Below are 16,142 nucleotides of genomic sequence, written 5' to 3'. Positions count from 1 at the left end.
GCTCCTCCGAATCTTGAGGCCGGGGCGCAGACTTCTTGGGCGTAGCCTCTTTGGAGCCGACCTTGGCGGGCTTGGACGGCGCCGGAGCCGCTGATCCGTGCCGACCATCTTTCTTGGGGGCCCCTTCCTCGGGCGTCGGCTTCGATTTCGGAGCATCGGAATCGACAGACTTCCTCGGCTTCTGCGGACCGGAGGTCGACGGAGCCGACGGGGTGACGGGCACCGACTTCCTCACAGGCACGGCAGCCATCTTAGGGACACTCGAGTCCTTTGGTTTCAGTTTCGATTTCGGGTCGGCCATTTTAGGTGTGGACGACCCCGACGGTTTCAGTTTCGGTTTCGAAACATCGTGCCCAGCAAGTGAGTCCGTAGCCGGGCCCGAAGGCGGGGCTGTGGCTTGCGGCAACGGGTCCAGGGTAAGGCCGACAGGCGATCCCGTGTCCCGGTCGGTATCCTCGAAACTTTCGGGGCAGAGCTCGTCCGCAGAGCTGTCCGCCGCGGCCCCATAAATCTCATCGTCGTCTCCTACCTCTTCGACGTATTCGAGGACCTGACCCGCGACTCCGTCGTCGTCTCCCGGATCCGCCTCGACCTCCGTCTGTGATGGGGAGATTTGTAGAAGGTGACCCTGGACCTCTTCTTCCGGGTCGCCGAAGATGTTCTCCGGATCTGGGGCCGCTTGCCTAGCTTCCAAGCGCACCGCGCGCCGAAGCTTGAGAGTTTTCTTGGAGCGGAACTGTGCACAGGCCTTGCACTTGCCGTCGTCGTGGTCCGGTGAAAGGCACTTGTTACACACAGGGTGTAGATCGATGTGTGGGTACTTGGACCCACAGAGCGGGCAGTACTTGAACGGGCTCCGCTCCATGTCCGTAAAGGCTTGCTGTCGTGTCGCGATGAGAAGGCCTCAAAGTTTAGAAAGCGAAGAAAACTCCGCTTATTCCGGCTTCAAGAGACGGAAGACTCGAGACCGAGCGCAGACAATACCGACGCAAGAAAATCGAGGCCTTTTGGCCGGTAAAAGATAGTTTTACTTGGTTCCGACAGTAAGACGTCGAGACCACATCCGAACCCAATGGCGGAAAAAAACAATCTGGGGATGGAGCCGATGCCCATGCGCACTGTAGTCCAGGGGAGGAGCCACCTATCTCAGGATACTTCGAAGACTCTTCCAGGACAACAATGTGCAATCATCCGAGCCCAACACTAGGCGGCGATCTAATGCTAAGATATGAATTTAGCAGCCCACATGCCTCGAACAAAGGGGTTATCTAGAATGTCTCAGTTCAGTGTGGTCGGAGTGTGCAAAGAAATATGCAGAGTATGCCCCCTTAATTTCTTTGCTTGGGTGCTTCAGTTTTTCTAGCATTTTCTGCAACTCATCTTTTGAGTAGGAATTTGACATGGTTCTTTATTAGTGGTCTCGTGGGTTTTTATCAATGGGAAGTTATACAGTTTATATCACATCCTGGTCCTATTTGGACCAAAGGGGTGGGGAATGTGTCAAAGTGCTGCTGCTGCAAAAAAAGTTACCTACCTGTAACTACAGCTCTGCAGTGTTAGTTTATTTCTGGGATACACATGCTTGAATTATTCACAGTCAAGCTGTGAAACCTCTGTAGCCATAAAATACTTTAAACAGTCAATGTTGATTTTAACAGTTACAAAAGGTAACAGATGGATGGGGGCCAATACACTGCTCTCCGCAGGAGTGGGTCCGATAGACTTGGGTAAGCCAACTACATGGGTCACAACCTACCTTTTATGGGTGGCAAACAGGTCTACTTCTGGAGGGCTCCAATACTAAGTAACAATTCAGTATCTGGAAGGTGATCACCAGTTTGTGACTCAAGCTGAGGAGATCTGTAAAGTCACTGTTCACTTCTGGCAGGTGTTCCGCCAGCTAGAATATGTGATGGCGAATCACCCAATACCAGACTGTCTGGACAAATGTAGTTTATACCCCTATTTGGTACTATATGCAGTACATGACTATCATGTTGCCTATTTGAATGAAAACCATCTTGAAGCAAATTCTCATTCAAACAGCTGGTTGTCCTAACAGTACAGCAGTGAGTTCCAAAACCATGTATAGGAGACATTGCTGTGGGGGTGTCTACTGGCCCGGAATTGTGAGCTCACCAACCCATGACAGAGTACAGAGACCTGTATTGATGCAGTTTGAGAAATCACCTGCTCAGAAAACAAGTTGGTCTTGCTTTACCACTGCAACTGTTGCCAACACTGGGCTCCAGCAACATCAGGAGTATCCAACTTCCTCACATGTGACCATTGCCTGGAAAGGGACTCCTGGAGAAGGCTGGTGTATAACCTTGCAGTGGGAGCTAATACAGTATATGACCATCATTCCCAGCAGTTATATAAGGATTCTCACGGCCAGAGGGTGCAATGTCCGGTAAATGGGATCCAGCCTTTAAAATACAGTCGCACTCTTGGCGATGAGGTACGTTTTTTGGCCACCCATGAAAGCCTGGGTTTGCAGAGTACACCAGAGTGACTTCTCTGCACATATTACAAAGTCTAATTAGTGAAATAGAACGATTTGTTGGGTTTAGGGAAGGTGAATGCAAGGACGCCTTTACCTGCCAGTCGTCCAGGTATAGAAAGACATGAAAATGACTACGTTGGATGAGCGCTGCAACTCTAGCTAGACATTTGGTAAACCCACTGGGCGATGTGATCTTGAATGGAAATATTCAGGATATTGTCTGCCTTGCTGCTGACTTTCTTGAAAGGTCTGCTGTGGCTGTTTTTATGGTCAACAGTAACTGACAAATATGAAGGGGCTTCAGCAACAACCCCATCAAAAAGTTTAAAATAAGGTTACAGCACCGATGCGGCATAGGAAAAGGAGTTAGAGAATTTAAGTTGGTCAGCCCCTTGAGAAATAGCATTACAATGGGGGATTTGAACAAGAAGGCTGAACGGGGAGACAGAGGATAGCTGACAAGGCAGCCAAGTAGCTCTTCACAGTACCCACTGCATACCCCCTTTTAGCTAGGCAGTGTGTGAACTGAAAAACATGCGACAGCCAGGCTCGCAAAGGGTCCACATTGTTGTCCGAGCACCAAGCTACAAAGCTGTTCCATCTCCCAAAGTAAACAGATTTTGTGAGGGGGCGACAAGCTGCCAGAATTACACTGACCACTTCCAATGGCAGCTGAAATGAGCTAAACTGTCTTGCTCAATCTCCAGCAATGAAGGTGGAGGACTCGGAGACTGGGGTGTAGCACCATGTTCTCCCCCCACCCCCACACAACTGGGAGAGGAGCCCCAGTCCGAATGGCAATCTGAGCAGGGACATAAGAGCCAAAGGTATGCATACCACACCCTCCTTGGCCACTTCTGGACAATTTGAATTACTTGGGTCCAGTCTTGGTAATTATTCCTAAGATGGAGTAGTTTCTTACCTGTAACTCCAGTTCTGTAGTAGGGGTATCTCTGTTATAATCCTAATCTAGTGAATAGTCCCGCTCATGTGCATGGACCCCGGAGCAATCAAAAATAATCTCTTAAGCGGTCTTCATTGCAGTCTTGCATAGACACTTAAGAGAAAATTAAAGACAAAATTGCAGCCTGTACCTACAAGGCTACAACTACTCCTTGAGTGGAGATATCCGTAACTACAGTGGCCATGGGTGGAGGGGTACTGACTGGCATCGGTCAGTGAAGTTTCAACTTGTTTCTCCACCAAGCCTCAACTGCAACAGTGCCCCCCACCCTCCTTTGTTGGAACCACTGTCTCTCGCGGCACCACTATGGAGCCCTCATATTCCAATGCACACATATGTTACCAGTAGTATGCAGGAAGCAAACCGGTCCTCAAGAATTTGCACACCTTCTGGAAATCATGAATCAGTTTCCTGGATGTCATAGATCCTCTGAGGAGGAGGAAAGGAGTGGAGAAGAGTAGTGGTATCTAGTACTAAGCCTATGAACAAAAGAAGTTAGAAGGGTTCTAGGTGAGATGTGGGATTTGTAATCTTAAACTCTAGGTCAAATCGTAACAAGACAGTCTACTTCAAATGGTGCATCCCCACCTCCGGTGAACCAGCTTTCAGCAGCCAAAATTGTACAGGCAGGGAAAGATTGGAATGCCTGACCCAAGATGGGCCGCAACCAATTCATCATCACCTTGAAGGCCAGGGGTGCCAATGTCAAGCCAAACTGAAGCAACCCAAATTGCTAATCAGCAGAATCTACCACAAACCATAAGTACTTCTGGTGGGACCACATGACTGGAATGTGAAAATACACATCCTCCCGGCCAAGAGACACCATCCAGTCTCTTCCAAAACCAACAAGGCCAGGGTCAGCATTTTAAACAACTACTTTGAGGGGAAAAAATGAAATCCTCAAGATCTGGCTCAGAAGTAGACCCCTGTCTTGCTAAGGCACCGGAAAGTACCAGGTGTAACATCCTTGTCCAATCTCCTGCTTCAACACTAACTCCACAGCTCCTTTCAAGAGAAGCACTGCCATGTCTTAGTGCAGGATGAAAATAAGATCTTCTGGCAGGGATGGGGGTGTGTGGAGCCTGAAGGAAGGGCAGGGTGTAACCTCTTTATTATCTGAAGGACCAACTGGTCTGGAGTAATTGAGAGGGGGGCACCAACCCTGCCACATGCTCAATGTGGGCTTGGAGAGGCACACTAGACCTGCTTTCCTGGTGGTGCAGGGGAGACGACTTGCTAGAGGGACCCATGGCCTTTACCCCTGGCTCTATCCCTGTACTATTTAACCAGAGGATTCTGGGATTCGTTTAGCTTGAGATCAGGTCTGACATGGTCAGAAAGAAAATCCCCTTTTGAAGCCCTGAAAGCAGATTGAGTGGTAGGAACAAGAATCACATCTGGGCTATGATACTGGAGATTGAGATCTATGATGCGATACCTCTTTGGGGATACGACAAGCAGTACTGAAAGTCCGACTGAAAATTGGATATCGGAGACTTATATAGTGAGTCATAGGAGTCCGATACGTACCTTCATTGTCAAAACGGCGACAGAAAAATCCCTTGACCTATATTCTATGTAACGAACATCTGAACTGTAACGGGTTTCTAAGGAGATGATTGTAAAGACCAAAAGGAGTTGTTGATTTTAACTGTATATAATTACTTCTAGCAGCTTCTTCATATACTGTCGTCTGCACTATTGTCATTTGGACACTTTTTTAGGGTTATGCACCTACATGACGTGAAAATGTTTGTTTTTTTTAAAGTGTGAACTTCAGACATTTAACTGTCCATGAAGAAGCCCCTTTTGTATCCATTACAGTTTTAGTTGCACTGAATGTTGTGATTGATTCAGGATATTGTTGATACATATTTAACAGTTTCCAGGAAAAAGAGCCTCATGGGACCAGTGTTTAATATAGTATACATACCCAGGTCCAGGTGGGCACATTGGGTTTGTCCTTGAACCCGTTCAATGGACAGAACTTGAGGATTAGTTGGAGTAAACAGTCATTTCTGGGAATGAGAAAACCAAGAGCACACTGCTGCCCTGTGGCTGGTGTACGGGAACCAGTTATATGACACCCATTAGAAGAAGCTCCAGCATCTCTTCCTCCAGAAAAAGGAGGTTGTCTTAACCCAGGACGGCTGGGTGGGATGCGGAGATAGGGGTGTAGATAGATGGATACCCGACTATGGATACCCCAGATTTTTTGCCTTGTGTTTAGCTTGTTTTCGACTTAGTTGGCCTGGGATCCTGCTAATCAGGGCCCCATGCTATCTGCTCTCACTGTAAAATGGACTCCATATATTTTAGGTACATACCTAATTGGATGTTGGGTCACCTTGTGAGCCCCTGTATAGTGTACCATAGGTACCCAGGGCATAGGTGCATCCAAGGTCTACCAGGGGCTGCAGCATATCTTATGCCACCCCTGGCTGGCCATCCAAACGGACACAACTGGCTGATCACTCAGCTGGGGCAAGGTTGTGTAATCACCCCTTGCTTAGGTATAGTATTCCTATACCTACCATTATATATATATAGACACATATATACCTATAAGTCACTCCTACGGCAGGCCTTAACAATCCTAAAGGCAGAGTGCTTGGTTTTATGTGAGATGAGGCTCTAGCATGAGCTGAGCCTGTCTGCAGCTTTCGGAACCATGTCCTTATAGCTGTTCTATGATATATACTGAGTAGGTCCTATAACTCATATCTTGGAGGAAAGGTCCTATTGCTTAGGCGGGTCACTCACATAACTACACAGAGGTTTCTTTTGTGCACAGTTTTATCCCCTTTATTTTCATGGTTGGCAACTGCTGATGATGATATAGCGGGCAGTCAAGCGAGTACCAGTTTGACATACCCCCTGGTGGTTACTCCCGTGAGGCATTGCCAACCCCCCTCCCCTTTTTTTCTATTAGAGAAGGGTAGAGAAGGTCATTAGAGCAGCACAAGGAACGAGCTTTCACACACACATTTGATTTTAGATTTGAATATCCATACAGAGAGTGATATGAGACAATGAAATAGGTAGTAGGAGATAGACAAACCCACTACTGAGAATAACTGAAATAACCAAGAGGTGGTAGTGTTCACCTAATTGTAAGGGCAGGCACATTGGTTTGAGGAGTCTAGTGAGTGGGGGGCAGCCTGTACCCTAGTCCTAATCCCCCTTGGCCCCTTGATGTTTGTAGTACTATGATATAGCCATACCATATACTCTTAAGTGCATTATAATCCTTGCGGTTAAATGCTAACTCTGGTTTGGCTTTATCAAAACATGTGTAAGGTGTCATACGCTTTGAAATACTACCCCCTCGCCAGTTCTGGCGACGGGGGTAGCATTCCACCCTTCTAGAGGGAGAAGACATGTTGTTCCTGTTAATCCCGGTTAAAGTTAACCAGAGCCTCAGCATCACAAAATGGATGCTGCTGCCACAGACACAAGTCTGACCTCCTGCTGCTGAGAGTCATTCCAGCGAGGGAGGCTTGGACAATAGGTTTCCTGTCTTGGGAGGTGCTAGCACCACCCCAGACAGGCCATAGTGTATTGGGACAGGGAGGGCTGAATGAAATGAGACTGCCTGGGGCACACAAGGTGTCCCATGCATAGCCCGGTTCAAACCAGTTGCTGGGGTACTCCAGCCCAGCTCTGGCGTGAAACTGGACAAAGGGAAAGGGGTGTAACCACCCCCTTCCCTGGTCCCACCCATAGGAGGGACCTAGCAGGTAATCCAGCCCCTCAGATTAGTATATAGGTAGGTGCAGAGTCAAGAGATTTTAGATTTATCCTGAACTGAAACTTGTAATGAAACTCTGGACCTTCGACATTCTACTGCAACTAGAAGACTGAAGAATCTTCTTTGTGGTAAAGGAGTGACCACCCTGTACCTACAGGCACCATCCAGCAATCTGCGGTTTACTTTGTCGACGCTCCCGCCGGAGCCTGAGCACAGAGTCCGACAAGAGCCAGACTTCTTTGACCCCGATCCACAGTCCCTGCAAAGCTGAGACCCGTGGAGGCGACGAGAGACGTGGGACCGGCCATCTTGAAAAACCTGCTCCTTGCTACTTGTGTAGCTTCTGAGGCACCCTCGAAGTTGTGCATTGGGGATTGAGAAGCCCCAGCCCCGAGCATCATCTGCACCGAAGATCAGCCCTCCACACTCCACGAGTTCTGCGTGGGGCCCTTCTGCATTTTCATGCTCGACGCGTCTGTCCGGTTACTTGCCCGTTGGCTAGTGGCCTCTGTGACGAGGAACCTTCGAATCTGAACCGCCTGCCTGGTTGCCCCATAGACCTTGCTGGTCCAACCCGAAGCGAATATTCCATTCCTGCGTGGGTTGCATTTGCCAAGGCCTGTTGACTCCAATCCGGAAGCCGACGCCGCCAACAGCGAGATCCTTCGTGGGACAGTCAGTATCCAGCTCCTGGTCGTCGCCGACGCCTCTTGGTCCACGTGGCTGCACAGTCAAGCTTCACGACATCATCTGATTGCTTCGCAACATCGCCTGGTTCCTTCCTGGTCACTGGCTAGTGACCCAGACTCTGTCCCCTCTGCTTTCAGGTACTCTTCATCCTCGATCTGCCCTTGGATCCACCCGGACACTTCTCTCCTGGTCGCCTACAGCATCTTTTTACAGGTCTCCATAGGAATCAGCGAGGAAACCAGACACACTTTGACAACTATGCACCCGGCTCCTGTGGGTGAGGTAACGCGAGTACTTCGGTGCTCCTGTGGGTATGGACTATCCTAGTGTCCTAGTTTTAAGTAGCTTTCTCCTAGTCATTCCGGAAGTGTCCTAAAAGAACTAGTTTCCAATTCTTTTTGTTCCCATTATAACTCTATGGTAACTCGTGTGTGTGTGTGTATAGACACTGCACACGCTTCCCGTGGGCCTCCTGCATCCTAACTCTTGGTAGTACAGCTAAGCCCCAGCGATTCCCTAGGCCTATCCTGTGTTTGTGACGTGGTTCTTATACCATTATTTTAGTATATGGTTTTACGTGCCCCTAGGGCTCTACTGTATATTGTGCAACTTACTGTATGATAATTAAGTATCTTGTCATGTGCTTTAGCCTCTGACCTCAAAGAGTTCAGAGGGGTTGTGTTTATAATAAATACATATATATTTTATATATAACCTGTGTGGTGTCCTTTCACCTTGGTATTCAAGGGGGTTACATATGGTAAAACAGCTTGCTTTACATGCTCCCTGAAGTTTTAGCCTAAGACTGCTTTGTCCATGCTACCTCAAGGATAGCTGGTCTATAAGGTTGACTTCACAACCATCACCCTAAGAGTTGTTTGGACAGGTGTAAGGTGCTCACTAGAATAGTGATCATCATATAAAAGGCCAACTTCTCACAAGGGGGAGGGTGAATTTTTAGCTAGTTCCCTTCCCTCACAATGGAGGACCCACTGGTCTGATGTAATGCTTTTAGAGTGCGACAGGAAGTTTCCTAACCTTTACCTAAAAGCTGTAGGGCCACTGGGGCTGGCGAGGCTCGTTTTGTAGCAGGGGAACACCGTGCAGCACCACCTCTACCTTTCCGCTGCCCATTTCCTCTGTATACCCACTTTGAACAATTAACCCCTTCAGCGCGGCGCGAATTTTCGCGCTGTGCTAAAGGTTCTAATGAGCCTATGGACTCATGACGGAACGGTTCCGTCATGAGCACAGCTCTACCGACGCTCATGACGGAACCGTTCCGTCATGAGCATGGAAGGGGTTAAAGTTATTGGAGATCTTGTAAGGGCTGTTGGTACTGCTCACTTGGGGTCCTTTCCCTGAGCCCCATTGCTTTTTACCTTAACTGGTGTGCTGCTTGCGAAAAGCAGGCTAGGGACCTCACTGTAGGGCACCCATAGACTTTGGTGCGTGTGTCCTGAGAGCAATTGGTCAATGCTCAAGGAGAGGGACTAACATGAGAAGAGGAAGGAATTGTGGAGCTAACCACAAAAAGCAGCAAATGAGTGACAATGAAGTCAACCAATGGTAAGCAATGAGCAGTCTTTAAGCCCACAGATCGAAAACAAAAGGCCTCGAAAATACAGCGTATGTGCGGTCTAGACAAGACCTACAAACAAAATACATTAGCTACCAAATTCATGACTCAGATTAATGATGGAACACAATCATGCAATAACAAAATAATTTCTCCTGGATAGCTTTATTCAGTCAAAAAGATTTGAAACACGCAGTCAATAACATAAGGACATGTCGATTCAGTGAACAGTAACAATACATGGAGTCATGTGAAAATAGTTTACATTTGTTGCAGAAAAAAAATGTTCAAAATTTTAACTCACCACATCATCGATCTTCAGAATACTACGGACAGTTTCAGTAGCAAGTGTTAAAGCACTGATTGATACCAATAACGGCTGTACGACTAGCTCCTCCAAGATATTAGAAATTCCACCCTAACAAAAAAAATTATTTTTTTTAAATACATCTGAAACCTATTTAATGCAATCCAAACGTGTGGCCATACATTCATACTAGAACCAGGGGACAATAACATAAGTTTTGTAGATGGAAACGTTAATTACCTCTTACTCTGAAATTCACGAGAAGATCCGGGAGGTCATGGGGGTAGAGTTGGCGTTGGAGGCCCGTAGATGTGTCCTGAAGGTTTGGGAACCCACGGACCTGAATATGTCTGGAAAGGTGTGGGTGACACTGGCATGCATGATCGCTAAACGTAACATCGCTCAGTTGTGGGGTGCTAGTCAGGCGCCTCAAATTGGAAAATGGATGGAAGATCTGGACTGGTGCATGTTCAGGGAAAGGTCTATATATTGCCTGGGGCTGCCCCGGGAAGTGGGGGGGAAGGTATAGGGGGGCGTGGAATGGATTCAGACGGGATATTTGCACACCTCCGGAGGTCAGAGAAGAGGTATTAGCGTTGGAGCCTCAGTGATCCCTGAATTCTATCAGATTAATGATTATGATGTATCAACATGTATACTTGAATAATGTGAAAGTCAAGATTGTCACCTGGTGCTTTTTCTCCTTTTTCTTATTGGAATGTGTTAATAAAAAGATTTTTTTAAACAATTACCTCTTACACTAGCTCTACAGTATGGGTTCAAATTTATAAAGGTTTGGAAATCTCTCCAATTGCTTCTTTGTGGGGACATACTTTGTTTTACAGAATACCCAAAGCTATAAACTATAAAATCATGTAACTAGCATGAATGTAGGTTCACTAGTTCATCAAGTCCTACTCAAAGGTGGGGTACCAGGTGGGCGTTTCATTGTCAATATAAAATAGCTAATATACGTGTGCACTGTGTCTATAATCAAACACCAGCTCGCTAGGGCATTACCACCAGGAGCACCATGTACTTTGTAAAGTGTGTCACTGTGTAAGTGGTAATTTTTTTAATTTTTATAAAATTTGGGGAAGCAATTTTTTCATGCATTCTATTTTATGGGAGAACTTTAATTTCAGTTACGGTACAAGTATTATATCTTTGCTTGATCCAGAGTTAGGACCATGGTCCATGTGTCTCTTGCCCACCTTGAAGAGCACTGCACAAGAGTTTAGTTGCAAACATGCCCTCAAGAAACAAAATAGCAACAACTGTACCAGAAATCTAGTGCTAAAATGCTGTTAAACCTTTGGGGGTTAGGGGCAGAGGGTTAATATCGGAGACCTGTATTGTGAGAACACCTTCTAGTTTTCTTTCATTATCCCTTTTCTTTAAAAAAAAAAAAAGTTAGGCCGATGTATGTGACCGAACATTGGTACTGCTTTAGAAGTCTTAATCAGTATGCCTCTAAAATGAAAGCGAAAGCAATCATGTTTGTATAGTGTTAATCGGCAGACTAAATCTTTTAGGTATTTAACATCATGGAGAGGAGGGAAAGCTCTCAACCAAAACACACTAATAGAATTTCAAGAGCTGCCAAAGGGGTTGGAGAAACCCAGATACATTTTTAGGTTTCGCCTGGGCCGGAGCTCCTAGCTCCGCCCAGGAGAAATCTTATGTTCCTACAGTGTGGGGCTTAGTCCCGTCTCTGTCTTTCATTGGCTAGCTCCATAAATGGAGGCTAGCCATTGGAAGACATCAGCGTCAATCACTTTCTCCCCGTGAAAACGCGATTCGGGGGCGTTTCCGTGTCTTTAAGTCCCGCCCTCTCCTCTTCCCATTGGCTGGAATTTTACCTTCCAGCCAATGGGAAGGGGAGAGGGCGAAAAACACGCCCCCGAATCTGCCGGCCGGGACACCCCCGTGACGTCACTCCCCGGGCCGCGCTGTGATTGGCTGCCGGCCCGGGACCCGACTTGTTTACTCAGGTGTGATACCAAAGCCGTTCATTCATAGTTTGCTTTAAAAGTGTTCGCGCATACAGGGGAGATGGGACAACTAGAAATCACTAGGCGAAGCAATGTTAAAAATAAATTGTGTTTTTTACAAGGAAATATCCCCTTATTTGCTTTATTAACGAACTCCTCGATCCCATAGGAACAAATAAGACCAAAATATATTTAAAATGCCCGTAAGCTAGAAAAATATACGCATATTACATTGCCATGAAGCAGATGTGACTTGCAACTGCACACCTCCCATTTTGAATACTTTTTCGACAACTGGGGAAACCTGTTCTTCTCTCTGTGCATGCTGATAAGGAGTCCAGTGCCTGCAGCTGAAGAAGGTGGGGACTGCGTGATGTCACTCCGTCACAGCTCAGACTCCCTTTGTTTACTTATGCAGAGAGGCTTCCCCTGTCAGCAATTGAGATTTTGCCTGGCTCCCTGCAAGTTTGTTGTTACAAAGGCCAGGCTTTGTTCCTGTCCCAGCTATTTCACATGGCAGTGGCTAGCATCCGGCTCTGAACACACCACTTTGGAGGGTGGCTGGGCCCCAAGTATTCCACCAGCGCTGTGTGTGCATGTGTGTTCTCGAAACAGTCAGTTCTATTTGCCTTTGCAGCCAAACGTCGCAGCGGCAGCTGGTCCGCGGCCCTCGGAGCTATTCTGTCTAGGTCAGCACTGAGGAATGGGGCAGCTGTGCCAGGAGTGCTGGCTGGCGCTCCGAGAGCTTCTGAGCGGGCTGAGTGAACTGTGCTCGAGCTGGGCCTACAGGGTGCGCGAGCTGCTGGCGCGGCTCTGCGAGTGCTGCTGCCCAGGGCAGGGCGCTCGCGCCCGGAGGGGGAGTCTCTATAGGCCGGCGTTGCAGAAGCACGAGAAGAGGGCGGCGCAAGAATTCCTGCAACACTTGGAGAACGGTGAGGGAACGGCTATGACTGTTGAAACATGGGAAATGCGCGTGGAGTGAGCAGGGAAGGATGGGAGGTGAAGCTTGGGGTCGCGTCAGGGTGGGTTGGTGGCGCAGCCCAGGCTTACTCGTTCAATGCTGTACATTTGTACAACTTAAACTGTAGTTCGGGGGAGGTCTGTTGGGGGCATGGGGTAACCGGAGCGAGGCTAGTATGAGGCACTGCCAATTTTTGTGTTTAAATATTTGTTATTTCCAGTTTTACAGTGTACCTTTGTGTGGCGCTTCCATGCTGTATGCGTGGCATTTTATTGTAAGCTAAACGAATGTCTGCTGCTGTGTCATTTATTAATGCCAATTTTTTACTAGAAAAATCTAAAAAGAGACGTAAATATGTGTTCTCTTGAGTCCTTTGATCCTTGTTTTTTTTAAGCTTTCTTTTCGCCATTTTGTGTCGTTTTCAGGGGTGGGTTGCGATGTCCTGCTGTCCGCCCCCCCCTCCCGCTGTCCGTGTGCCCGTTCCTGCCCCCCTCCCGCTGTCTGTGTGCCCGTTCTGCCCCCCCTCCCGCTGTTAGTCTCCCCCCCCCGCTGTCCGTGTGCCCGTAGGTGCTTGTCTTTTATATGTATCTACATAAAAAAAAAAGCTATGCACAGTGCAGGACGTTTTAAAGTGGCACGCTAAAGTGAGGACTGTTGTTTATGCTGGTAAATAACCGTGTGATGTGGTGCCTGGTGTTTAACAATGATTGTAATTGGTGCACTGTGGATGCTCCAGCCTCGTTAGTGTTTTAATGGGGCTCTCATTCTGCACTTCTAAATCCCACCTTTATTTCCGAGACTGGCGGGTTCCTCGGCTGTACCGGGAAAACTGAAACGTGTTCTTTGGTGAGAAAGTGACGCCTGCAACGCAACTGGTACTCAAGTTAAGCGCTCTGATGCCTTCGGGACGAGTTCACGCTATGTAAAACTGCAAAAAAAATCCTGCCAATTTCATTTTAGGAGACGAAGACAAGGTATCGAATAAAACACCCAAAACACTTTTGTAACTTTGTGCATTCACCGGGGCTTTGCAGATAGAGCATATGGTATGTAGTGATCTCTGTACAGCACAGGGGGGGCGTCTGATGGCCACGAGAGGTTACGTAGACATTCATATACGTGGCTCGTACGTATTAGTGACCTTTATAGTATTTCCATTTCTATTACATTTGTACCTTTCTCTATGTCAAGCACTTCGTCTGCCAGTGCATGGTGTCCAGTGCATGGTGTTCATGCTTCAAAATATTACTAATGAATACGAATATGAATCTGTACCGACAAACTTTTCATGAGTATTGTAGTTTTTCCATTCCTGTATCAGGTTTTCCTCTCCATCTTCTTGTTGGGAACAGGTGAAAAATATGAAAGCTTTCAAGAACTGAAAGCGCAGCACCGGACAGTTCTAAACAGAAAGAGGCTAGAGTGGAAATGCTGGCTTGCACAGGTGGCGCTGTGGCTTAGTTGGTTAAAGCGCCTGTCTAGTAAACAGGAGATCCTGAGTTCGAATCTCAGCAGTGCCTTACTTTTTTTTCCAGACAATCTATAGAAAACTAATTAACTAAAAACCTCACGAATTATATCAAATTCACGCTGTTTCTATTAAAATTGTGCGGTACACGATAATTCTCCCTTGGACATAAACGATTTTGATCTTAAATTCTACTTGCACTTGATCCGTGTTGCCTATGGCAGCAATTAGGTTTAAGTGGGCACAAGTAGGGGTGATGCTGCTATCTGTATCAAAAGCGTCTGTTTCATAGGCACCGACATGTCTTAGATAATGGGGTATTTTATTGCTTAATACGTTTTAAGTGTGCACAACACCATATGCACTTAAACGACTGTAAATAATTTATAAGTAGTGGCCCAAGAAGCGATTTTGACCTACGGCTGGATTATAACTAGCTGCATTTTACTGACGTCACCATCTGCACTAGAAGCGTCCATTCTAGATGCTTTGCTCAGTTTCGAAATTGGCCCTTCCTACGCCTCAATAAATTACAAGTTTGCACTGCACCATATGCACTTTAACTGCTGGGTGACTGCAGATGTTCTAATCGACTCACAAATTAATTTAGGCAGCGATTGCTGGGCATTGGGTTTATGGAAATACTCGCACTAGACGCAAGAATTATACATGTGATGGTTTAAATCATGAAATCTTTTTAATCACCCACGCACGGTAAATGATCGAGTTAATTTTGATGTTAAATTGAGACTATATTGTGTCACCAACTCGAGTACCTTTCACTTTCAAAGACCTATTGACAAAGCCAATCAGTTTGGCTTTGTTTAGTGAAAAGATTTTTCCAACATTAACTAACATGAGCAAGCTCATGTTAGTTAATCGTGTGCAGTGCAGTGGGAGTGCAGAGCGAGAGATTAGGCTATTGGCTTTGTAAATGACAATGCCATTTATTTATGTTGTCAAAGCCAACACATAAATAAAAATGTTGTCATTTACAATGCCAATAGCTCTAACTTTTCCAAAGGCGAAACCGTTGCATTGTAAATGCTTGTTTTTTTTATTTAAGGAGTTTTATATAGCGCTAGCCAGACCGGAAGGTATCGGAGCGCTTTACAACAATTACAGAGCAGTGCAAAAGAAAGCAAAACATAATACAATAAAGCGAGACATTCAGGATACGAATCGTAGTATAGAGAATGATGACTAGTTCCATTACAGTGTCTTGACAATCCGCATCAGAGAGGAGCAATGCCACTTTTAACACTCCAAACTGCTCCTATCTGTTAGATAGGGAGCGGTCTAGGAAAAGGATTTTGAGCTGACTTTTGAATTTAGGGAAGGAAGGAATAGTTCTGATGTGGGCGGGTGGCTAGAGTTCCATATTTTGGGCGCATTTCCAGCAAAGGACTTTTCCGCGTTTTTTTGTTTGAGCTTTCAGCAGGATAAGAAGTAGGGTATTAGAGCTTCTGAGGTTCCTGTACTGACCTGCTTTTTTGAGTTTGGATGCCAGATATTTGGGTTTGCCTGTGTGAAGGGCTTTGTGGGTGAGTCAGGCTGTTCTAAAGTTCACCCGCATTTCTATTGGTAGCCACTTGAGTTCTTTTAGTGCTGGAGATATGTGATTTCTGTATTCCAGTGACCATTCTGGCAGCCGCGTTGAAGGTTGTTTCCAGAGGAGCAAGGTGAATTTTGGCTATTCCCGAGAGGATTGCGTTTCCATAGTCCAGTCTTGACAGCACCAATGCTTGGGTGGCTTGTTTGAGATCTTTGGATGGAATGAAATTATTATTTCGTTTAGCAGCTTCAGGTTAAGGAAAGCGCTCTTCGCCGAGATCTTAATGTGTTTGGTCAAGTCTAGTTTGGAGTCTAGCGTGATGCCTAATGATTTAACGGTGGCAGCCAGGGTGAGGTTCCCATTG

General features: G+C 46.5%; 1 protein-coding gene and 1 non-coding gene across 3 annotated transcripts in view; one reads left to right on the top strand and one right to left on the bottom strand.

The window, feature by feature from the left end:
• Nucleotides 1–16,142, bottom strand: part of CCT4 (chaperonin containing TCP1 subunit 4) — a 157,459-nt gene that overhangs the window by 13,060 nt on the left and 128,257 nt on the right. Inside the window, exon 13 of one of the 2 annotated variants that reach the window (XM_078649474.1) lies at nucleotides 9,798–9,911. In XM_078649474.1, the coding sequence (XP_078505600.1) occupies nucleotides 9,798–9,911 (114 nt within the window). Of the gene's footprint in view, nucleotides 1–9,788; nucleotides 9,912–16,142 lie in introns of those variants that run through there. The other variant, XM_078649475.1, reaches the window with a different exon arrangement.
• Nucleotides 14,202–14,275, top strand: TRNAT-AGU (transfer RNA threonine (anticodon AGU)). Its single transcript has one exon. It is a non-coding gene; the product is annotated as a tRNA-Thr (tRNA).

Source organism: Lissotriton helveticus, chromosome 6, assembly GCF_964261635.1.
Source record: "Lissotriton helveticus chromosome 6, aLisHel1.1, whole genome shotgun sequence".
In the NCBI taxonomy this organism is placed as follows: Eukaryota; Metazoa; Chordata; class Amphibia; order Caudata; family Salamandridae; genus Lissotriton; species Lissotriton helveticus.
The sequence above is the reverse complement of the archived record's forward strand: the minus strand, read 5'-3'. Positions and strand labels throughout refer to the sequence as shown.